The sequence below is a fragment of the Balaenoptera acutorostrata genome, chromosome 15 (assembly GCF_949987535.1).
Source record: "Balaenoptera acutorostrata chromosome 15, mBalAcu1.1, whole genome shotgun sequence".
NCBI classification, from domain to species: Eukaryota; Metazoa; Chordata; class Mammalia; order Artiodactyla; family Balaenopteridae; genus Balaenoptera; species Balaenoptera acutorostrata.
Window position 1 is genome coordinate 28,999,019 of NC_080078.1, and position 25,561 is coordinate 29,024,579.

Consider the following 25,561-nt stretch of genomic DNA (forward strand, 5'->3'; position numbering starts at 1 on the left):
CCTCTGTCTGTTCCTGTCCATCATTTTCATTTGGAAAAAATATCTAGGAAACTGACACAGGTCACAAACTTCTGAAAGGGTCATGAAGGAATGTATACGGCTCTCCAGCGTTCATGGTTCTAAGTTCAGACATGAATGCATTTGGCATTTCCATTCTCTGGCCTGTGAGGGATTCCCGCGTCTCTGCTCCCAAAAGAAAAAATCAGCTGGGAAATCACTCATGCCAAGCATACCCGCACCTTCCACAGCCACAAAAGCAGAAGCCAAGTGGTGATGAATGATGATGGAACCAGCTAAAGCTCTAGTGGGTGGGTCCTCCTGCCTCACCCTGGAGCCAGAACCACATAACTTGTGCCATTAAAGCCTTCGTATCCTTTGCCCCATGACCTCAGTCCTGGAATACAGCCTGAGGAAAGAAACTGTCAGAGGCAGAACGAGCTACAGACAAGGGGATATCATCTGAGCCTTTATCTACAATCTCAGAAAACTAGAAGCAGCCTAAACACTAACCCACATGAAAACTGCAAAGTAAACTGTGGTGTGCTACACAGCCGTTAAAAATGCCAAGGAAGCAGGCCCTCCATAGACTGATGGGGGAAGGGGGATCAAGTCACCTCTTCTTGGAAAGGATTTTGGCAATATGAATCAAGAGTCTTTACAGATACTCATACTTTCTAAAATGAGAATTCCACTTCTAGAAATCCAGCTCAAGATTTTTTTTTAAATAAAAGAAGGAGTGGACAAAAAAATATGTTCATGGAAATACTAATTCTAAAAAGAGGGGAAGGGGGGAAATGGTTAGAAAAGGAAATGGTGTGAGAAACAAGGACATAACCCAACATGTAATTCTACATGGCCATCAAAAGTAATATCCACATAAGCGAATAGCATGAGGATATTTTACTTATATTTACTTATATTTTACTGGTTTTCAAAGCAGACCATCAACTTATGGATTCAGAATGATCTGAATTATGTAAAACGAATGTACACATAAAATAAACTGGAATAAAACACATTAACAGTAATTGTGTCCAAGTGATTTTCTTCTTTAAACTTTTCTGTTCTTCCCAGACTCAAGGATTATAATTTGTGCATTTCTTTTATATTCTAAGGGTAAAAAATCTCTACTTAAACATAGTTTGAAGTCTACAGGGAAACACATGAAAATATTACAAACAAAATAAAAATTGCCTGTATAAACCCTCCTACGCTGTTGGTGGGGATGTAAACTGGTGTAGCCACTATGGAAAACAGTATGGAGGCTCCTTAAAAAACTAAAAATAGAGATACCATATGATCCAGTAATCCCACTCCTGGGCATATATCTGAAGAAAACTCTAATTTGAAAAGATACATGCACCCTAATGTTCACTGCAGCACTATTTACAATAGCCAAGACATGGAAGCAACCTAAGTGTCCATCGACAGATGAATGGATAATGATGTGGTATATATACACAATAGAATATTACTTAGTCACAAGAAAAGAATGAAATAATGCCATTTGCAGCAACAGTGGATGGACCTAGAGATTATCATACTAAGTGAAGTGAGTCAGACAGAGAAAGACAAATATCATATGATATCACTTTTATGTGGAATCTGAAATATGACAGAGGGACTTCCCTGGCGGTCCAGTGGTTAAGACTCCACGCTTCCACTGCAGGGGGCACAGGTTCAATCCCTGGTCGGAGAACTAGGATCCCACATGCTGCATGGTGTGCCCAAAAATAAATTAATTAATTTAATTAAATAAGGCATGAATGAACTTATTTATGAAACAGAAACAGACTCACAGACATAGAAAACAAACTTATGGTTACCAAAGGGGAAAGTGTGTGTGTGTGGGGGGGGGGGGATAAATTAGGAGCTTGGGATTAACAGATACACACCACTACATATAAAATAGATAAATAACAAGGTCCTACTATATTCAATATCTTGTTATAAGGTATAATGGAAAAGAATCTGAAAAAGAATATATATATGCGTGTGTGTGTGTGTGTGTGTGTATATATATATATATATATATATATACACATACACATACATAAAATTTATCACTTTGCTGTACACCAGAAACTAACACAACATTGTAAATCAACTATGCTTCTATAAAAAAAAAATTGCATGGACACACTAATGGTGGTATAACTATGTAAAAATTGTACTTAAATGAACTAAGAATAGAAATAACTGTCATGCCAGGGTCGTGAGATTTGGGGCTCTCTTTTCCATTTCAAGTTGTTATGTTGCTTTTACAACTTAAAAGTAATTTTTTTTAAAGTTATCTTTTCCAACATTTTTTAAATTAATTAATTTATTTATTTTTGGCTGCGTTGGGTCTCTGTTGCCGTGTGCGGGCTTCTCATTATGGTGGCTTCTCTTGTTTCCGACCACGGGCTCTAGGCACGCAGGCTTCAGTAGCTGTGGCTCACGGGCTCTAGAGCACAGGCTCAGTAGTTGTGGTGCACGGGCTTAGTTGCTCCACAGCAGGTGGGATCTTCCCAGACCAGGGATCAAACCCGTGTCCCCTGCACTGGCAGGCGGATTCTTAACCACTGCACCACCAGGGAAGTCCCAAAAGTAATTTTTTTAAGCACAAAAACAAGAGCTTTCTCAAGAAATCTCACACTGGCCAGTCATGACTGAATTCCATCCCAGAATCCCCCTTGTGGGCATCTTAACCAAAAAGCATTCAACCTGATGGTGGGCAAGCAAGGCAAGCTGCAGAATGATGGGCTCGTGTTAAAAGCCCACTTGCAGATCCTCCACAACCCGCAAAAAGCAAACCTGCATGTTGTTTATAGTTCAGTTAAAAATAAAATCAAAAGCAAAAATGACAAATGTTAATAGTGCTAATTCTTATAGTGGACCATAGCATGCTTTGCTTTCTTCAAACAAGCCAACAAACAAAAACTAACTCCAAACTTGGTTCTGAGATTTAAAAAAAATCACAAGTGCCTTCACATCGTTCTAAGAGACCAGGGGTTTCGAACCACTGAAATTCCCCTTTCAGATCATCACCAGCATCTGTGTGAGCCCTGGACACTCACAGCAGCATGTGGCCTCGGGCGGCATCAGCACCACCCGGGAGCTTGTTACAAATACTCGCTCTCAGGCCCCGCCCAGGCCTGCGGAATCGGAGTCCGAGGTCCACCATGACCCACAGGTGCCTGGTGGACACGTTACGGTTTGAGACACGCTGCTCTGAGCCACGGACTGTCAACTTCGGCTGCACCTGAGCAGTCTGGGTCTTGCCTCCAGAGATTCTGATGTAATTGGTCAGGACGGCGGCCTGGTCGTAGCAGCTTTAAAAGCTCCCCTGGGACTTCCCTGGTGGCCCAGTGGTTAAGAATCCGCCTGCCAATGCAGGGGACACGGTTCGAGTCCTGGTCTGGGAGGATCCCACATGCTGCGGAGCAACTAAGCCCGTGCGCCACAACTACTGAGCCCACGTGCCACAGCTACTGAATCCCACATGCCTAGAGCCCGTGATCCGCAACAAGAGAAGCCACCGCAATGAGAAGCCCGCGCACCGCAACAAAGAGGAGCCCTCGCTCGCCACAACTAGAGAAAGCCCACGCGCAGCAACAAAGACCCAACACAACCAAAAATAAATAATAAAATAATTTTTTTCAAAAAGCTCCCCTGGTGACTGCAATGTATCTATAGCCAAGCCTAAATAAGGCATGTAGCTCCTCAGCCCAGAGAATTCTTTATTAGATAGTTAGTTACATCTGAGCAACGGCAGGCTAGATTAACTCCTGAAAGTGACTCTTTGCAGCCTTGAATGGAGGAATAACTTACTTGCGCAAAACCGGTAATAACAGTCACAGCTGGCTTTTACTAAGTACTTATGCAGGGCGCTCCCTGTGCGTAGCTCTTCTCGTGCATTATCTTTTGCATATTGATAGTATCTAGAAGGGAGGACTACTATGTGGCAGTTTTCTAGATGAGAAGCATCAGGGGTGAAATGACCAGCTGAGATCACACATCTACAAGTGGAAGGAGCACTCGCAGGGCCCTCGGAGCGAGCGCCTCCCTTCTTTTGCCCCCCTAGGGGCCTCACCCATCTTACTCTAGTCCCGGCCTTCAGAAGCTGGACTCGAGCCCAGGCTTGCCCCGCACGTCCTTCCAAGAATGGCCACCTCAACTGGAGCACAGGGAATTACTGGCCAAACGGTTAAAGTCTGTGTTTATATAGTCCTCCCCTGATTTTCAGCACCTAGAGGTTAGTCAGCTGTCTCTGGTTTCTCTGCTTGATCCAGCTTCACACAGAACAGGTGTTTGATGAGTGAATCAACCAATGAACAAATGCGTATTAACTAAGCAGCCATCTTCCCCTGGATCCCGGCAGCATTCAACTTCAGGAGACCAGCTTCTCCTCGGGTGCCATGCTGCCTCCTGCCCTGACAGGCGCGTCCTGTCCCCACCCCTGTCCCCACACGCCAGCCCCACCCCGTGCACTCCGCTCTCCTTGGCTGCTCTGGTGTAAGTCACCAAGGACCTGTCAGCTGCTGACAAGGACATGCGGAAGGATGAAGAAGAGCATAGCTCACTCAGTAGAGAGACTCAGCCGAGCGAGAGGGCCAGCAACCCTGGGGAAGGCCGCTTCGTACCCAAGGAAAAGTGAAGGACAGCAGGGGCAGGGTGGGCCAGGACACCAGGAGCTCAACGGGTAATTCCGTGTGGTCAGGGCTCGGTCCCTGGACAAGGATTCTAAAAGAGGGGCCACGTGAACACGGACCACAAGGCTCTTGAACACAAAATTCTGAAGGTACGTTTACAAACTTGAAGGTGAGAATACTGCAGAAAGGGCTAAAGCGGTGATTCTCACTGGGAGTGGACACAGTTGTAAAGCTCCCCGGGTGACTGTAAGGCACAGCAAAGCCTAAGCAAGGCCAAAGTGTCGAGATGCTTTCGGTCACCACAATGATGATGTGCTACCAGCCCTGAGAGAACTAAGGCTACGAACTGTCCTGAAAGACAAGACAGTTGCACACAACCAAGAGCAAACTACATCCTGCCATGCTTTCAGTGGTCCTGATGGCCCATTACGTGGGTGAAAAGCTTGTTTGTAATCTAAGCCTGTCCTTGAATTCATTAACTATACACTGAATAAACCAGTTTTTACCCTGGGGTCCACCCATGTTCTGCTCTTTCATTTTCTGTACTTCTTCTAAAGAGTGACTTCTGATCTTACCGCCTTTAAATCCAAACTTATGCATTTTAAGTAGGCATGAGCACTTAACTGCATCACGATTTTCTAGCAAAGCTCATGCCCAGCCAATATATACTGTAATCTACTTTGTATTACTATTATAAATTACTTTCCTATTATTTCTCCTTCATATTAGAGTTAGGGTGTTATACTGATTTTTTAAATTATTTGTGCAGGTAGGGTATGTTAGCTATGAATTTCATTTCAGGATAGTAAAGGAGTTGTTTTTTTTTAAGGGATACTGGGCTAAAATGGAGAACTATATGTCTAACGATGCCAAAGTGGCTGGACTAGGCGCTTGCTAACGAGGCCAAATTATATCAGATGTAAACATCCCACCAAGGAAAGACACGCAGAGACACTGGGAAGACCTGAAGCCCAGATTTCACCATCACTCACAGGAGGGCTGGCTCAAGAACGGCAATACCTCTACTTCGGGAAACCAACAGTCTCCAAATGTGACGAGGAGCTGAGCCCACCGCAGGGGCCGCCCACGCTCTGCCTCCCCACCACTCAGCCCCATCTGATGGGACATGCTCCCCGACTGTCCTTTTGAGGAAACGCCTCTGTCGCTTGTCCTTGCTCTGCGTGGCTAGGTGAGGAAAAGCGAGCCGCCTCCTGGCTCCAGTGGGCACGTGACCCAGGCCCGGCAGCAAAAGTAACACATCCCGCTGGGGAACTGAGAGTGAATCCCGGGACTTCCTCCCCAGCTTTCGGGAAGACGTGCTCTCCTTCCACTGGGTGCCAAGCCGACGGGATTTATGCCTAGTGCTGCCGGGGGGGGCCCTCTTGTCACCATGAGAGAAGAGCAAACCTGAGAATGAAGCTGTGAGCGAAGGAAAGAAAGGGGAGACACGGAAGGAAGTGGGTCCCGCAGGCACCCCCCCAAGCCCCTGGGTCCAGCTGGGCGGAGAGCCAGCTCTTCTCCGAAACTTTTCAGTTATACAAGCCAATCAACAGCACCTTTTCACAAGCCAGTTTTCAGCGGGTTTCCATCACTTCGTACTGAGAGATCTCACACTACCTACCTATCTTAATCGATAAGATTTAAGTAGATGGCTGAGGGGTTTCCAGAAAGCTACAAGTCACCAAGCTTGACCAGAACATCACCTTGGGGCAAATGACAACCATCGACAGACCTGAAGCTAAGCTCAGTGTGACAGTTCTGTGCTGAGGGAAGGCACTAACAGGAGGAGAGCTGTCAGGTGACCAAAGAGCTGACGTTCCTCAGTGAGACTCGGACCAAGTGGCACTGTCACTGGTCCCATGGTCCCTGTACTCCCTCATTTAACCACTATTACAGAGCACCTACCGGGTGCCAGGTGTGATGCTAGGGACAAGGAAGACAAACAAGGTAAAGCACAAAGGCATGGTCCTTGACCTCGTGGACCTTACAGCCTAAAAGCAAACACAATACAGACACACAACTGACAATACTACAACTATAGCAGGACACTGGTTCCCATGGAAGGACAGCCACAGAGGGATGTGACCTAGCCCGTGGTGGGGCAAGAGATGGTGGGCAAAGCCTTCTGTGTCAATGAGTGTTCCTGATGAAGCCAAGAAACAGAAAACCCGAATCAAAATGGCTTAACTAGCAAAGGGGATTTACTGGCCAACACAAGGGGAAAATCTGGCTTCCAGGGGAGGCTGATCTAACAGCCCTTTGCTATCATAAGGAAGAACCAGTCCTCTCACCCCTCCTTCTCCATTCCAAGCTGTAGCATAAGCTTCACCCTCAGGCTGTCTCCCTCGTGGTGGTAAAATGGCTACAGCAGTTCCAGCCTCTACACCCTCACAGCACATGTTCTAAAGGGAGCCCCTCCAGCCATCCAACAACCAAGGGACCATCTTCTTCCAAAGCCCTAGCAAACCTCAACCACATCTCCAGAATTAGATCACGTGCCCATTTCCTGAACCAAGTCCAATCACCACACCTAGCTGGGTCAAGCCATGGTTACCTGAACCAATCATTTCAGAAAGGAGATGGAATTATCTTGACCGGATTAGACAAATCAGGGCTGACCCTTGGTGCTTGGGAGAGTTCAACCCCTACCACCAACCAAGAGGAAAAAAATTGAAAAACCAAGCCATGGATGATTCTCCAGCGTGGGAAAGATCTAGGGGAGGGCTTTTCAGGAAACAATACAATGTCCACTATAGCAACTCTTCTTCTAGAACCCCACTCTCAGTTGCCTTCCCAACTCTCAGTTCTCAACCATGGGCTTTTAGAATCAGACAACAAACCAAGCGCTAATTTTTTGAAATATATATAGACAAAAATTGGACCTTATTTCTGATCTCTACTCACCCTGACTGCAGTTTTGTTTTGTTTTACGTAATGGGTTTGAAACAGTCCTCCAGAGCATGTTTCTTTCATGAGACAGAACTGAACAATGGGACATCAAAAAAGAATGACAAATTCTTCCTTTTTCAGTCTCATGTATGACTCTGCCCTCTTGGCTTTGGGACTTTATCCCAGCAGTTGCCACTGCTCCACCAGCACTAGTGTAGGGATGGCAAATTCTTGTCCATGACAGACATCACCAATCAATAACAGCACTCCCTCCTGTTGAGCCCAGATGAGACCCCAGAATCCTTCTCAACCCAGAACCCCAGTCAGCCACTCCCAGAGTTGGCAACAGGACGAAACCTACTATTGGCTTTCCCTGTCAGAGAATGTATTCCAACTGGGAGTTGGTGATGAAAAGAACCAACTCTTGGTTCCAAATGCCATCCCTAACCCACGACAGGCTCAGAATTCAAGCCAGTATCCTCCATGTTTGACTTTCTCAACTTTGACCATTTGCCCCTTGTGATTAAAAACATAATCAATGTCTTTAGATGAACACAAGATGTTTATTGTTCTTTTTCACAAAAAGCAGTCTTCATCTTTCTCCAATAATTAAAAGAAAAAAGACAAGAGACTGAGCCTTAGGACAGAAACAGAGATTTAAAGCCTTCATAGAAAGCCAATAAAGGCCTCCCAGGGGGCTGGATGGAGCGGTATGAGCAGGGCTCCCAAGGTCCTTGGTCCAGCCAACCTTACGGATCGACGGATCGTGCAGACCAGTTCTGTCTCACATGCAGAACGCTGTCACAGCAGATCACTGCTCGGCAGCCCAACAGGGACAAATAAACAAAGGGACACACACTGGGCCGGCAGGGCTGGAAAAATAACACCAGGAGGGGCTGAAGGTAAATGAAGGCCAGCGGCCAAAGCCTCCAAGATGCTTGTTGCAGGGGAAAATGGGTCAAGCGAAGGACTCACGAGATTCTGGCCAAGCCTCAGCATCCCTCGCCATGCCTGGCCAAGGCGGCAGCTAGGAAGAAGAAATCAGGGAACGCCCACTGAGCACTTATGATAATTTTCGAGCTGCGCTGAGTGCTTTAGGAGCATGAGCTCGTGTAATCTTCTCCACGATCCTATGAGGAAGCATAACAGACAGGATTCATCTGCTCCCCGCTTGCCCTGGGGACCTGGCAAGGCTGTCAGTCATGGCCTCTGTTCACTCCTGGCCACGACACGCCCAAGGAAGAGTCTTCCTGAAATGTTACATATGGACATTGGAGAGAGTCTCTTCTCTCTGGATCCTGCAGGGGGCTTGGTGTCACACAGGTCATCTTTGCTGCTGAGTGCAGAGGCACTAAGACTGACATTAACACACAGAGGACACAGAGCCAAGAGCAGGGGGGGAAGAGCACTGACCTCACGGGAGCACCCAGGTCCAGGGACCAGTTCCAGCAACACAAAATTCCCCTGCGGACCCGAGCTAATTTGGTTTGGGTTTCTGCCACCAAAGGCATGAATATTCGTGAAGACTATTATGCCCCGGTTGTAACCGGAGATCTGAGAAATTGCTGAGTGGCAGAGCCAGGAGTCTGTGCTGCTTCCCCTGCTGAGGATGAGACACGGCCCTTCCACACCAGCAGCAACCAGGACACACGCACAGCGTCCTGCCTAACGTCTCTGCACACGAGGTGTGGAGAGGGCCCCACACCCACTACCCCCTTCAAGCTTTTAAAGAGGAAGAACCAGAGTCTCAGAAGGGGGAGGGAATGACCCCAGTCACACGTCTAGTAGAGCGCCTCAGGAGGAGAAAAGCCGTGACAAAAGGGTGCTCGGAAGGCTGGTTCCGACATGAGACACAGGCAGGAGAGGCCCTGGGCAGTGCTCTGTGGAATGACCCAGCGGGTCCTCCTCAAGACACCTTCCTCACCCCCTCGGTAATCACAACAAGGAGGTCGCGTCACGGCCCTGGCAAGTTGGTTACTGAGGGAGCGATTTTACTCATGCACAGAGAGAACAACTCGCTCTGATCCCCTAATAACCACACAAGGCAGCCTGGTTAGTCGGGACTCAAGACTGTAACAGAGAGAAGACCAGTCACCACCTGGCTCAAGTAACAAAAGGAATTTATTGGCTCACATAACCGACAAATCCAGAGGAAAAGCAGCTTCAGGGAGGACGGGATCCAGGAGCTCAAACAGTATCATTAGGACCTGTTGGTTCCTCTCTCCCTCCATCTGCCACCGTGTTGTCACCATGTGGGGTCAGGATCCTCCCTCACGGCAGCAAGGACAGCTGCCAGCAACCCCTGGCTTCCATCATATCCTCCCAAGAATGCTAGAATTGGCTCTTACCAGATCAGCTTGGCCACACGCCATCCTGTGACCCAATCATGGTGGCCAAGGGATGGAACAAGCTGACTGACCAGGCCGGCATCATCCGCCCTGCTCTGGAGCTCAGGTCGGGCAGTGGTGGGGTCATTCCTGCCAAACCACAGGGACAGAATGGGGAGAAAGATGAGCCGGCCAAAGAAGACTGGGGTAGTGCTTGTCCCAGGGTGGGTGTGATAGGCAGCCTCCAAGGTGGCCCCCAATGACCCCTGCTTCTTGGTATTCCATCCATGTGTAGACCCCTCCCACGCTGAACCACGGTTGAGCTGTGTGACAACAGAATATAGCAGGTGTGATCTTGTGTCATTTCCGAGACTGGATACAAAAGCCACTGTGGTGGCTTCCACATCAGGTGTGTTCCTTTGCTCTTGGGTTACTCACTCTGGGAAGCCAGCTGCGAGGCTGTGAGCAGCCCTGTAGAGCGGCCCACATGGCAGGGAACTGAGGCCTCCTGCCAACAGCCATGTGAGGGAGATGGAAAGTGGACCCTCCAGCCCCAGTCAAGCCTTCAGACGGCCGCAGCTCTGGCCAACAGCTTGACCGCAACCTTATGAGAAACTCTGCACCATGCCCACATTCTTCACTCACAGAAACTGTAGAGGATCCTCAACGCTCACTGTTTTAAGCTGTCAAGTTTGGAGATAATTTGTTACGCAGCCAGGGGTAAATAATACAAAGAGCAGAAGCAGAAAATGTCCCCGCAATAAGCCCACAACCCTGTCCACTTGCTTCCCTCGAAGGTACTTCCGCTCAGGTAAATGTGTGTTTTCTTTCTGCTAACACCTGTCTCATAGCTTGAGCTTTCTTTTCTTTTTTTTTTTTATTGAAGTATATATAGTTGATTTACAATGTTGTGTTAGTTTCTGCTAAACAGCAAAGTGATTCAGTTATACATATATATATATTGTTTTTCATATTCTTTTCCATTTCATAGCCTGTTTATCACAGGACATTGAATATAGTTCCCCGTGCTTATACCGTAGGACCTTGCTGTTTAGCTTGCGTATTCTTAATTCCACAGGAAATAAGGCAATCAGCTATTCAGGGAATGAGACTTACCGACCCTGAACGGCAACTGATTACAATGCCTCCGCCCAGCAAGGAGCAGTGGCTTGGTGCCACAAAGGCACGGGGCTGGTTACACGACCTTGCTCTTCGTTGAGCCACGGCAGCATGAAAGGAAAGCCATTAATTTTCAGCAAAATCAATGTGTAATAAAACGCTAGGTTTGCTCAGGGATGTCCCCATTTTTACAACTCTACACTCAGAGCCAGTAAGCCCCACATCCACCCAAACACGCTTCTCAGCATTAGCGTACTCACGGCAAAAAATAATTTCACTTTCTTGAGTCGGAAATAGCCTAATTCTTAATTCTTTCTGCACCACTGCCGTTAAAATACAACTATTGATTAGGCAAGGTTTCTTAGTAATGTAATTATTATACTAGAGAAAAATGATAATGATAGTTAACATTTTTGAGCATTTATGAAGCACACTCAAGGAGCTGACATATGGTCTGTCATTTTATCATTTAACCACTCTACGAGGTGGAGACGTCTCTTATCCTCATTTCATAGCCAAGGAAACAGAGACAGAGAAGTTACGTAACCTGCTCGAGGTCCCACAGCTACTAAGCGGCAGAGCCATGATCGGACCCGCAGGATCCAACGCCAGAATCCGTGCCACCAACCACTAGGCTAACCCACCCGCATTATGAAACCTGCCACTTGGACACATGGGGACCTAGAACAGAGCAGCCCTGGTGCACGCATGCGGGTCTTGCCTCCAGCCTGTGACCCTGCACATCCTGCCTGTGTCCCTTCGGTGACAGCACCCCCCAGCCCCCAAGCCACGACTGACCAAGCGGGTCCACCACCTGACAACACTGCACTGACAGCTGCTCCTCCTGCAGCCAGAAGCCCGGAGAAAGTTCTGACGGTTGGCAGAGGTCAAGTCTGTCTGCAACACGTCAGCAGTTGAGTTTTTCAAAACTTACATATCCCACTGCTCCGTTTGCTTTCTTCTTGGTTTCTCCTTCTCAAGTGTCTGCCTGCTTTATACATGTTCCTTCTACCTGCAAACTGCAAACTTTCAGGCACCTTAAAAGCTCAGCTACCCACTGCTTAAATGGGGAGGCTTCAGATTACAAACTTGCTCAGTTAAGAAGTTATTTTTTTCTATTCCATTCATGGGCTAAATAAAATTTACCCAAAAATTATCATATACTCTAAATACATTTACTGTAAAACACTCCGATAGCACATCACTGCCCAGCGCCTTATGTACTTTCACACACAGCCCTCCTCACTGGGCCCGCGCAGGGGGTAAGATCATCCTCTCCATTTCATAAACGAGAAAACGCATGCTTGTGGCAGTGAAGCAGTTCACCCAAAGTGCACAATTCGCAAGCAATGGAGCAGGGACTCAAGGCTGAGCTGGCTCCTAACACAGTAAAAACGACAGGGGACAGAAGTCTGTCTTTCTTCGATGATTCAGAACCCGAGTCTCCACAGACTTCAGTCTTTATGAGAACATAAAACACAATTACACCACAGAACCCTAGCATGGCCAGGTAAGATGCGGGCCCGGTTGAGAAAATGCCAAGTTAGGCACCTGGGACTGTATTTAGCATAGTCATTTAACGGTCTATGATGCTCTTGAGATGTCATTTTCAAATGTGAACAAAGGAGAGAAGTTCAAATTAAAATTAAATATGGGATCACGGTGCCAACTTTCAGTTACATGTATATAACAATTACATTAGTGCCACTCACATCCGCTGACAGCACGAGAATGGTAAATGCTGCTTCTGTCGGTTTACGTAACCCTGGGCTCCCCTGCACATCCACAAGTCACGTTTATCTCCTGGTCTAATTTTAAAGTCGTTTTAAAGAATGACCTGGGCTTCCCTGGCGGCACAGTGGTTGAGAGTCTGCCTGCTAATGCAGGGGACAGGGGTTCGAGCCCTGGTCTGGGAAGATCCCACATGCCGCAGAGCAACTATGCCCGTGAGCCACAACTGCTGAGCCTGCGCGTCTGGAGCCTGTGCTTCGCAACAAGAGAGGCCACGATAGTGAGAGGCCCGCGCACCACGATGAAGAGTGGCCCCCGCTTGCCGCAACTGGAGAAAGCCCTAGCACAGAAGCGAAGACCCAACATAGCAACCAATCAATCAATCAATAAAAATAAATAAATAAATCTTAAAAAAAGCAGAAACCTACCATTTTAAAAAACAAAGAAAAAAGAATGACCTGATAAACTGCTTATTTTACCTAAAATGGGGAAAAAAACTCGAACTCAAGTGTCCAGCCATCAGAAATGATGATTTTAATATGGTGCATTAACTCAATGAAATGCCACATCCAGGCATATAGAAATGGTGACCATGAAGCTTCAGTGGTGGAGGGAGGTGGCCTAAGAAGTGACAGGCTGGAGATTTTAAGTACAGTACATAAAAATACGTTTGCATGTGAACAAATTCAGTAAAAATGTATGTTTTTATGGGAGTTGGAGCTTGGCAGGGGGCGGTTGCTTTACAGTTCTCATTATTAATAAGATATAAACAAAGTCACAGAAAAGGAGATATAATAAGATGGCTCAAATAAAAAGAGGTTCAACCATACTCTGAATTAGAGGAATGCAAATGAAAAATATTCTGCCAGCGCTGCTTTCACCTGTGATTTTACCAAAGACCCCAAAGTTGGATCCGCCCCTGGGGGCAGGGCTGTGCTGGGTGAGGCCCAGCCTCCCTGGAGGGCAGCTTGACGACCTCTATCCAACTCAGAAAGGCACTGCGCTTTGACCCAGCAATTCTACTTCCAGGAATTTCTCTGGCAAACAGAGTCATATTGGGACAAAATAACAAATGCGAAGGTTATTATTATTAGAAGAGGCAAACGGCTAGAAACCACCGGGATGCCTGGCTGCTGGCCTGCCAGCCAAATGAATCCTGGCGCAGGCGGGCAATGAGGTACCGGGAGCTGTTAGAAAGATGGCAGCTCCGTGTACTCAGCGCAGAACAACCTCTAAGCTGTGGAGGGAGTGGGGTGTAGGATACGTGACCATTTGTATCAAGGCAGAAAGGAAGGAGGGGAGGGAGGTGAAAAGGAGAAAAAGTTCGTGCGTCCGAATGTACGCACCTGCTCACGGAATGCACAGAGCATCTCTGGGACGGCAACACTGCCCACCTCCAGGGGCGAACCAGGTGGGTGGCGGAGTTTAACCATTTGTACCTTTTGGATATTGAACCATGTGCATACATACTATTCAATATTTAATGTAGTAAGTTAAAATTTCAGATGCATAAATTTTATTTCCATTGGTCACTTTTTTTTTTTTTAGTTGAAAAATATTGATGAAAGGTGCGCTTGGGGTTTGAACAAAGCCTCCCCCACCCCAGTCCCTCTGCTCTCCCCTACCTTGCCAACGCCTGGATCTTTGTGACGTGCCGCTCCTCCTGTTCGGCCACCTTCCGTTTCAAGGTGTCGACCTCCTGGCGGAGCACGGCCGAGTGCTCCATCTCACCGTCCAGCAGGTTCCGCAGTGACCTGGGAAGAGGAGGCCCACCTGTTCAGATGCTGTCAACCCGGAGTCCGTGGAGTCAAATCTTAGTTCATTCATCTTCCACAAGGCTCTGCATAAACTGCAGTTCAAGTCCATCTCATGTAAACTGATTTGAGGAGATACCAAACTCTGCTCAAGAGCCTCCGAAGCATCATTAGGATGAGCCCCCGGGGAACCATCTGTGGCCTGGCTCTGTGGCCCTGAGAGCCTGTGGGCAGCTCAAATCAAGGGAAAACAATGAGCTGAGCCAATCCCAGGCAAGCCCCCTTCAAGACATCCCACGCAGAGATGCAGCGTATTCAACCGAGACATTCTGTCACAGCCGCACTGCGTAGGAGATTCAACAAAGGAAAGGATGCCAGGACAGGCCAAAAGAACAACCTAAACCACAAAAGCAGAAGACAGGCTCCGGTTATCTGACAGACAACGGGAGTCTCATTTCTCCTTCTGCCACAAAACGCACCTTACCCCCTGCTCCATTGCCACCTCCCGGTTAAACAAGCATATAGAGTATCTCATGGAGCTATACAATTTGACATTGCATAGAACGTGTTTTATATTATATTTGGAGTGTGTTAACCTCCAGAACACACTCACTTGCATATCTGTCATCCTTGGTCTTAAACAGCAGAGAAGACAGAAGCTCTTCCAGAAATAACCACAAGTTACCACCTAGAAATGAGCCAAGCAGGGTTCTTCTGACCATCTACGTCGCTGGACCTCAAATGGCTATTTCTATAGAACATTTACTAACTTCGGTGCAGCTACATCCTAAATCTAGAGGACACCTGCCACGTGACATCAGAATATAAGCAAAAGTGTCTGAACCTCCCCACCCACACTGCTCACTGAACACCACCCCCAAGATGTGTGTTTCTGGAAAGTTTTGAGAAAATTCCCCTCTTGGGGCCTGGAAACCCCCCAACACAAACACAGTGTGATTTTTTTCTCTCGCTGGGAAGGAGAAGAAATTACCAGACAGTGATGACTGTTCTTTACAAGGTAAGACAAAACCTATGGCTTTTTCCAAGATAACGGCCCCAGCTGGATCAAGGAAAAAGCATCCTACAACGTCTACAGCCCATCACTGGAATTTATTTTCGTTGGAAAATAGCACTGTCTGAAGATTCCTTTTTTAAAAAACTCTTTTGTTTTCCAAATCACGCTTATTTGCTTTTATATGTTTCCATAAAGGATGAGGGAGAAGCTTGTCAAGCAGGGCCCAAATCGAGACTTAAAAAGGAGAATCACGACTGCATGTCACCAGGGACACAATTCCTGCTCTGAGTACAAGAATAAGAGGGTGACATGAGCGTACTCACACACACACCCGTCCCCTGGCCCCCAGGGAGGCAGCCTGTCATGCTCGCAGAGCCTCGGCAGATAACTGCAGGCACACCCCTCTACTGACCACCCTGTAGCCAAGACAAGGTCCTGGCAGTGGAGCAGCTCACATCTGGGCAGCCAAGCAGTAGCAACATGGCTAATACTTGGCTGGTATCTAGCCCTGGTTTCAAAAGGGAATCAAAATGAATAAAACCCTTTGGCCTTTCAGTGCCTGCAACTAGGCTTTTGGGGAAGTCAAAAGACTCCAAATGCCATCTTGCCCTATGTGTCCCTGACTTGAGAAAATTTTAAGTATTCTAGTGCTTGGAACATGACGGGTAGACCCTGAATTAAAGGTTACCCACTACTTGAGGAGGGTCGTGCGGTTATAGCCATGGGGATGGAGCTTCTTTTTGAGGTAGTGAAAATGTTCTAAAATTCTGGTGATGGTCGCACATATCTGTGAATATACTAAAACCCATTGAATTGAGTACTTTAAATAGGTGAATGATATGTGAATTCTATCTCAAAGGCTGTTTTTTTAAAAAAGAATTTAAAAATAAAAAAGATGGCTTTACAAACTCTCAGTTTGTTCTAAGATAGTGCGAGGATCATACGGTTTTCATTCCTTGCTAACACTCAAGCCACAATATATACGCTAAAGTGGTACATCCCAGACCAAAAAATAAGAAGTCACTGGTCACAACTCTGCCAATAAAGCAAAACTTCCTTCACGGTGATATTCCCTCTGCCCCACATGTAGAATGTCCGCGGTAGACTGCCCCTCAAGCACGGGGCTCCCGATACCTGTTCTCTTCTTCCAGCTCATCCTTCCTGGTCATCATGGCCACGATGGCCTGTCGGAGTTCACCTAAGGAAGAAAGCCAAGTCCAAATTAATCGGCAGATCCCGCCTGCTACACCGCCCCTCACCGGTCTGGATTATGTGCTATTTAGGGCCACTTGTCTAGACAAGTTCCCTTTTCCCTTTCAAAAATAATTCCTATACAGTCTAAGAGATCCAGTGGGCTCAGTCAATCACTCTCATTAGCCACACAAAACCCAAAGGCAGAGCAGGATGAGAATAACTGTGGAGGTGTTTCCTTAGTGAATATAATCAGCCGCTACAGGAGAAACAGGCTGGTAATTTCTAAGCACTTTTCCAAGTCTCTACTACCGGACAGCAACTGTTTTGAACAAGAGTATGTTCCCAGTTACAGCTGTTTATCAACCGCAGATCAGACAGATCACATGACAACTGACTCCATACCGACACAGAAATACTCAAGTTCACTAAGAGATTTGGTTTTCCTGCGCTGACTCCCATAGACTCTGACGGGGCGGGTGGGGGGGGGGGGCCTCTCCAATGCACAGTCCATAATTACCTATAGGAGTGACTCTCCTGACATCTTCAACGTTGGAAAGCAGTCACTGATAGAAAATCACCCCTTTAAAATCAATAAGCGTCTGAGTTTCCCATCTACATCAAAAACTTGTCACCGTCCACCCACGGTGGGCTGTTTACCGTAACACTCAGACCTCAAGACCAGGAATTTGTGAATTTCTCCGGGAGAGCCAGTTTTGTTCTATTTTTTTCCCTAAGGAACCCTGTGAACTTTCTGTCCCTCTTGGGACTGGCTGTGAGGAAGCTCACAGCCAAAGTTACAAGTCCAGTGAGTGCACGTGGCCCTGTGGCCTCCACGGCGTGTCCCAACCCTCCCTCTGATCGCCAACCTGTATTTCCACCTGCTGCCAATTTACATATAACCCATCTCACTCTATTTTTTTCAATCTGTTTTAATATGCCGCTTCAAGTCCTCTTTTGGGAAGAAGTATGGTTTTTGGTTTCTTTTTTTTTAGCTAAAATTTGAACGCTTCTACTTGCCAAGCTCTGTTCAAAGCCCATACTGGCGCTACCTTGTTTAGTCCTTTACACACACCTAAGAAACACTACCCCACACTGTTGGGGTACAAATAAATTGATAAGAAGGGGGAAGTGGGGGAGGAAGAGGACACAGATAAATAGGCAGGTCCCTCAGTCCCCTTATACTCAGGATGCCCGGCACAAAGAGGCCCACCAAAGACCCTGAGGCAAGAAATAGGTCCCGGGACCCATGCTGTCCTCAGGCTGCTACAGAGGAGATAAAAGCCCACAGCCCAGGTCCCAGGGGAAGAAAGGGAAGGAGGGGAATCATGAGGGCTCCTCCTCAGCTTCTGGGTCAGACACCAGAAGCCACTCTGTTCAGAAGAGATGGGACAAAAAATAGACCCTCCCTGTCTTTTCTGACCCAGAGCAAGGACGTGGGCATCACAAGGGCACGACTAGGAGGTCCAGGCCCCGGCTTCCCCATCGCACCTGTGACAGCATGAAACCTGTGGGTCACACAGTGAGAAACTGGGCCTCCTAAGGTGCTGATGAGGAGGCGTGTCTGAGGTGTCCCTCTCCTGGTGTCACCAAGGAAGATTCAAAATTCATTGGGTCGATGCGAACTTACTGAGCACCTACAAAGTCCAAGCCCTGCTCTCGGCGCTGTGGGCAGAAGGTGAACAGAGGAGACCAAAGTCTCTACCTGCAGCAGGCGGGCCTCCTCCCCAGAAGGGGGACAAACAAAGCAGCACGGAGCAGTCGTGGCCACAAGACACGCCAGGAGGAAAGCCCGGTGCGGTACACAGACGGGTGGTGGGAGGGTGCCACGTCCTGGGATGCTCTGGGAAGGCCTCTCTGGGGGACGACGTGATAGCAGAGGCCCGAGGAAGGGAGGGAGCCAGCCTGCTGCTCTGTGGGGGGAAACACTCCACACGGCACAAGGCACGTGCAAAGGCGCAGGGACAGGCGTGAGCTTGCTCACACGAGGATGGCAGGGTGAACCGAGGAAGGCAGGAGGCCCACGTGGCCCTGCCCTCAGGGAGCTTGGAAGCTCGAGGACTCGATGACGATTCTAACGCCCACCAGCTAAGCGCTCCGGGTACACTGTCTCCTTGGTGCCGCAGGGCAACTCTATGGAAACTATCTCTGAGTCCCTTTTACAGGCCTGCTAACAGGCTCAGGGAGAGGAAGTGTAAAGACACAACTGGAATCTGAGTCCAAATCTGTCCAATTCCAGCCTCTGCACTCAACCCCAGGAAACAGCGATAATTACCACCACTCACGTGCAGGGATGTAAGAGCTACTATTTCATCGACAGCGCACAGGGACATTAAGCCAGAAGAACGAACCTGAGAGGTAATTAAATAAGCTGCACAACCACACACCTTTACATGTCAGAGCCAGGAGGGAAGCCGAGGCCTCCAACTGGCTGGGGAGAAGACCCTGGTCCGTGGGACGTGTGTGCTGTGTCCAGAACCGAGGCCGCTGAGTGGCACGGGTCCAGGTAACGAGGCTGCAACCAGGACCCCTGGGGCTCAGTTCCTGGCACAGGTTGTAGAACCAGAGCCACACAGGATCCTCTGCACTTTTCGCAAGGTTTGAAAATTTGCAAAAGGGAAACAATGGGCAGAAAAAGCATTTCCAGACAAGATACTACTAAAGGTTAGAAAGAGCAGAGAGAGGGCAAGACTGGGAAGAACAGAGGGAAGGAGGGTTAGGCCCTTGGCAGAGATTTTTGTTTTGTTTTGTTTTTTAATTTTTATTGGAGTATAGTTGATTTACAATGTTGTGTTAGTTTCAGACGTAGAGCAAAGTGAATCAGTTATACATATATGTATATCCACTCTTTTTTAGGTTCTTTTCCCATGTAGGTCATTACAGAGTACTGAGAAGAGTTCCCTGTGCTCTACAGTAGGCCCTTACTAGTTACCTATTTTACCCTCAGCAGAGTTAATCAGCCTAAAGAGATAGGAAAGAGGCCGAGCCGCTGCCCTTCAGTTCCGGGGGGAAGAGAGCTGACAGCAACTCAGATAAAAGTCACTGTGTGCTGCCTGCCCGGCCACAGGCTGCCTGAAGTTACAATGGCCCCCAGCTCACACATTCATTCATTAGTAAACATCTACTGAGCACCTACCTACTGGCTACAAGGCACCTTCCCAAGGGGAGAGCCAGGCTCCCGACTTAGCTAAGGAAGGAGTCCTTAACAGTGGATTTCTTAACAGAGGACAACCACACACATTCACATGTGCCTACGAGGAGACAGCGTCTGCTTGGCTTTGCATTCTGAACGTGACCAGGTAATGAGGGCCCTGGCTCTCAGCCTCTCTGAGCCTTCCTGTCAGGCACAAGGGGTGAACGGCACCCACCTTCCCACCTCCCTGGGATGCTGTAAGGTTCAGAGGAGAGACCAGACAGGACGGTACTAAGTCAAGGCACTGCCTCTCGTGGATGGCAGTGGGGAGCACTAATAATCTAGAAGAACTCAACGTAATGCTAGATTTCACATTTTCTAACTAAAAACACTGATAAATCTGTAAAAACAAAAACCAGCCAGTAATTTAACCCCATGACACCACAGCCATGGGGGGAAAAAAAAAAAAATCAAGACTTAATATATCATTGAAGACGGGCCAGGTAGTGTCTCTTTGGTTCTTATCTTCAAGAAACCCAGAGCAGGTAGCGAGGCTGCAGCCAGGTACTGGAGACGCAGCCTCGGGAAACCGCTCCTTTACTCCAAGGCCTGTTTGAAATCTGAATCTTCTAACGAGGACTTCTTCTGGAGTTCTCAACTGGCCGAAACTTCTTATGGGAGCAAAGGACTAGATAGTCATCACTGCAACATGAGGCTAGAAGATGTGATTTTTTTTTTTTTTTTTTACATAGACTATTTTGTAAAGCGGTTTTAGGTTCCCAGCAAAATCGGGAGGAAGGTACAGAGGTTTTTCCGTCTACCAGCAGCCCCTACGCATGCACAGCCTCCCTCATTATCAACAGCCCCCACCAGAGTGGGACATTTGCTGCAACTGATGAACCCCTGCTGACCCATCATAATCACCCACAGTTACATCAGGCTTCGCTCTTGGTGCTGCATATTCCATGAGTTTGGAAAACTATGTGACAACACGTACCCCCCATGACAGCATCATTCAGAAGAGTTTCACTGCCCTAAAACTCCTCTGTGCTCTGCCTGCTCATCCCCCCTCCCCACTAGCCCCTGGGGAAATCTCCTCTTAATCAAAGGAATCATGCCAGCCTTCTGTTCTGCAGCGCATGTCACACGTGTACCTGATTCACACTAATGAGCCACGTGCACTGGATGTAAGTGGGATGAGAGCTCGGCAGAGCACACGTGCCCAGCACACGCACACCCACCACCAGGGCGCTTGGCACCGGGTACCCTGGACCCGACAGGACAGGAGGGGCGTGCTCCAGGGCCCTCAGTCCTGTGGCTGTGCCGAGCCTGTCCTGGAGGGAGCAGCTCGCTGCCCACGAACACGATCCTTATGCTGAGGTGTTGCTGCCATGCCCTCTCCTGGCGTCACCAGGCGTCACCAACCCCTTTACCTGGCCTCTACTGCAGACGGCAATCCAGCTGGGCCAGGAGCCTGTGACAGAGCCTTCCCGAGGGACTCTCCCCAAGGGATGTGACTGCACTATTTCGTCCCTCCCCACAAATGTGAGCGCCTCTCCCTGAATAAGCCCAACAGTTTTTCATTGTGGTGCAAACATTTCACATGAGCTCTCTCCTCTTCATAGATGTTAACGGCTATGCCCGGGCACAATGCTATACAGCAGGTCTCTAGGGCTGACCCGTCTTGCTTGCCTGAAGCTGTACACCCGGTGAACAGCATCCCCCCATTCCCTCCTGCCCCAGCCCCTGGCAACCCCCCTTCCACTCTCTGCATCTCAGAGTTCGACTATTTTAGATTCCTCATATAAGTGGAATTATGCGGTGTTTGTCCTTCTGGGTCCAGCGTATTTTACTTAACATAATGTCCTCCGGGTTCATCCATGTTGTCACCTACGGCAGGAATTCCTTCCTTTTTAAGGCTGAATAATATTCCAACACACTGTTGTTTCATGGATTTCCTCGTGTCACCAACCCCCTCCATCCCAATATGATAAAACCCATCTACTCAGGCCCAGATGAAAAGGCACCTCTTCTGGGAAGCCCTCCGTGATTCTCCTATCCCTCAGCATGCTGCAGAGTGTGCAGTAGCTAACCGCCTCTGTCTCCTGCAATCACCTCACAACTCCTTAAAGGCGCACAGCATGCCGTGCATCTGGGGTCCCCAGAGCTCCCACACGCCAGGAGCTTTGTCAAGGTTTATGGAAAATAAGTGATGCAGAGAGACGATTCCTATCTGAGTACAACACAACTAAAATGGAGGGCAAAGGTACCAGCTGTCACGTGGCGGGTACTTCTGTGTCTAGTAACACGTCAGCACCAAAGCCTCGTTTCAATTCTCAAGACCACCTAATGAGGACACTCAGAAACAAAGAGCAGGAACCCACACTGGGACAAGCCAAGCTGCCCGCGGGGCCCCAAGTCGCCTTCCAAACCCTCTCTAAGGCCAGAAATGGTGGAAATTGCCCTGAGCAGGTCCAAGAGCTGGAGAAAGATAAAGTGCTTCAGCGGGGACCTGCCAGGGGCAAGCAGGTCAGGTGTGGGTTCCAGTAGCTTCCATTCCAATGACAGGAGTGGGACCCATGGAAGGTTGCTACCAACAGGTCCCAGGGCTGGGGAGACCTGTGTTCAAGCCCCAGCTCAGCCACTTACTGCCTGGTAACCTCGCGCAGGTTTCCGCCTCAGCAAAACACAAAAGGGGATAAAGCCACATTTCCTGTGGGATGCTGACAGAGTAAACTGAAGTTCCCGGTGGTGTCCACACTGCAGCGAATGCAGGTTTCAGGGTCCTGTATTTCAGAGCATGATCTCTAGAGTCAGGACCTGGGTTCAAATCCTGCCTCTGCAGCTGGGTAACCTTGGGCAAGTTACCCACCCTCTCTGAGCACCTGACTCCCTTATCTACAAATGGAATCTTTACAGTCTCTATCTCACAGAAGCATTTTTGTTTTTCACAGAAGCATTGTTAAGGATTCAACGCCCAGCACATAGAAAGCCTTCAACAAATGTTACTGATCACCATAATTAGTGCCTTTCCCTTCAATGGCAGGGGCGGAAAGACGGGGGCCAAGGCAGCAGTGACCACCCAAGCACAAGTGGGTTCCCCTGGTCACATTTTCAGGAGTTACAGGATTTACTGAGCTCCTGTGTATCTCAACCTTGGGAAATAAAAAGGAATTTTTTTAAGTGGTCTATGCCCTAGAGCAGCAGACTAGACAACAGAATTTTATGAACCATCAAACCAGCTCGGCATGGGCAATGTGGGAAATCAGACCCAAAGAGTGAGGTGCCAACTGGAGGAGACTGCACAAGTGTCAGGTCAGGTTCTGGACTTTTAGGCCCAGCACGCGGGGATCCCAAACCTCACCACCCAGACTTTTGCAGCTGAAAAGCGTACAGCCCATGGGGGAAAGAAAACTTGGAGGAGGAAGTGTTTCCCAGGAGGACCCAGAAAAGGTATGAATGCTCTTTTGGCAAAGAACAGCCACGAGTAGCTGCAATGAGACGTCTTGGCCACAAGGTCACCTTGAAGGGGCCACAATCACACTGCACAGAAGCCACAGAAGCAGGGGGCTGGCCATCGCTGACTGATCCAGACCATCATCCTGTCATAACCCTTCCTTCCCCCGTCCCACACGCTGTGCATCTCCAGCCTCTTGGACCATGCCCTGTAGCTGCATCAACATCAAAATGACTGAGGACACAAATACAGGTAACGCAGTACTCTGATACCTCAAATCTTTAAAAAATAAAAATAAAAAAATCCGCCGCTGTCAGACTGTCCTCTCCGCCTTCCCCAAGTTACCATCACAGAACATTCATGGTTAATGGTGAAAAAGGCAACGGCCTGAGAGCTGGTATCCGCGCACCCCCGTAAAAAAAAAAAAAAAAAAAAAAAATCGCCCTTTTGACAGGCTTTAACTTTCTATGCATTCGCTTTGCTGACTTTCCTTGCATAGGTAATGCTGGGATTGATTTCCATACATCACGTAAACATTCTACTTCTCCAAGCTCCAGTGACACACACTGGCAGAGGCGCTCCCTAACTTGCAATTTTCTCTCCTCTCCCCAGCACCGCGCATCCCATTATTTGTTAGTCTCTATCATTGTGATTTCCTTCCTCTTTATTACCTGCCTCAACACACATTTCGAGGGACAACAGGGCAACCTTTCTGCACTGCAGCCTCTGCAGAGCCCGGCTGAATCGGGGTCTCCCTCTCTTAAGGCTGAAAGGCAAAGAATGATCCATCTCGAAATCAGTTCCTTGCCTGGCTTCAGAGAACTGAACAGCAAATCCAGTCAACAACACAGGAGAATGTTAACCGTAGGAAATCAGTCTGGGATACAGAGCATTTTGAATCACTGCAGAAAGGATGGATTTGTCCATAAATATTGCCAGGGCAGGGTACCATTTTGGGAGAAAGAAACAAGACTTAAATCTCTGCAGCTACTACATATGGAAATAAAGTTCAGACAGAATAATTTAAATATGTGAAATGCAGCAATAAAAACAATATAAATATGGGAACAAACATTTATGCCATATGTAGCAGCACAAGCCCATCTTAACATGCAAGCAAAGAACAAGTCCATTAAGGAAATGATAGTTTTGCTTTTTTTTTTTTTTTTAAACTTTTGCACACTGAGGGCCAATCTAACAAAAAACGGATCCACTGTGGAAACCAAGCTCCTAAGCAATTTGGGGCAGCGAACAGGCAGAGTGGAAAGACCACAGGTCTTCTAATCAAATCCCAGATCCCACAGGTCTCAGCTCTGGGTCCCTCCTCGCCTCTCCGTCCCCTCAGCTGGAAAAACGGTGTTAATATCACTGACCTCCCCGGACAGGGCAGAGCTCGGCGCCAGTTTTACTGGAACACAGCCCCACTGTCTGTTTACATATTGTCTACGCTGCTATCATGCTACTGAGGCAGATCTGAGCTACTGTGACAGAGACCGAGGGGCCGCACGGCCTAAAACATTTACCAGCTGGCCCTTTAAGGAAAAGTTAGGGGAACATCCAGAAGCTCTTGCCTCCGCTCCCCATGCCAGCCTTCTCCACTGCGGGCCCTCTGCGGTTAGGTGTGTGGCCTGCCAGACACGGGTGCCGACGGTGGGGCCCCATGGCTGGAACCCAAGAAGGGGCTGCGGGCCTGGCTTTAATAAATACAACACAAAAAAAAAATAAATAAATAAATAAATAAATGCAACACAGCACTGGAGCAGCTGCTGCCTCAGACACTGTGGATCCCTCTTGCCTCTTCAAAGGTCCCCTCAGTTTTGCCTCTGTCCCTCCAGCTGTCCCTGCTCAGCCTCCTGCCCTAGATCATCTTCTTCTACCCTCACCGGTTCCCCAGAGGCGAGCCAACCGAGGGCCTGCACTGCACATGGGCTGGAGCTTCAGGCATCTGTAGGGTGAGGTGGTGGTGAGACTGAGGGTGGCTGGCTGACTCTGATAGAGACTTCCAGAAGTTTGGGATGGGCCACAGTCTCCGACAAAGGAGGATGGGAGCAGAGGCGTCTGGCCCAAGAGCTAACAGTTCTAAGTCGCTCCACCAAGATCCACCTGTTGAGAGCTTAGCCAAGGACGGCTTGCTGGGTCCCTTTTGTTGCCAGGTGCAGAGGCCTGGCCAGGGAAACATGAGATGCGGGCACCAGGAAGAAGCCCACCCAAGAGAAAAGCCAATAAAGCCCCTCCGGGAGGACAAGACCACTCAACGCAGAGAGAAGGCTGAGTTTAGCCAAGTGGCTGGCATCTGAAATGTCAGGCACGA

The 25,561-nt window shown here is 48.3% G+C and overlaps 1 protein-coding gene across 10 annotated transcripts in view; it reads right to left on the reverse strand.

Annotated features, from left to right (window-relative positions):
- SNX29 (sorting nexin 29) overlaps positions 1-25,561 on the reverse strand; it is a 559,610-nt gene that overhangs the window by 413,534 nt on the left and 120,515 nt on the right. For all 10 annotated transcript variants that reach the window (XR_003623948.2, XR_003623947.2, XR_009005356.1 and 7 more), the window contains 2 exons: positions 16,604-16,667; positions 14,326-14,454 (listed from right to left, as the gene is read on the reverse strand). Coding sequence is in view for 7 of the 10 variants with exons in the window: in XM_057528881.1 (XP_057384864.1) it covers positions 14,326-14,454; positions 16,604-16,667 (193 nt within the window). In the remaining 3 variants the exon portion in view is untranslated. The remainder of the gene's footprint in view (positions 1-14,325; positions 14,455-16,603; positions 16,668-25,561) is intronic.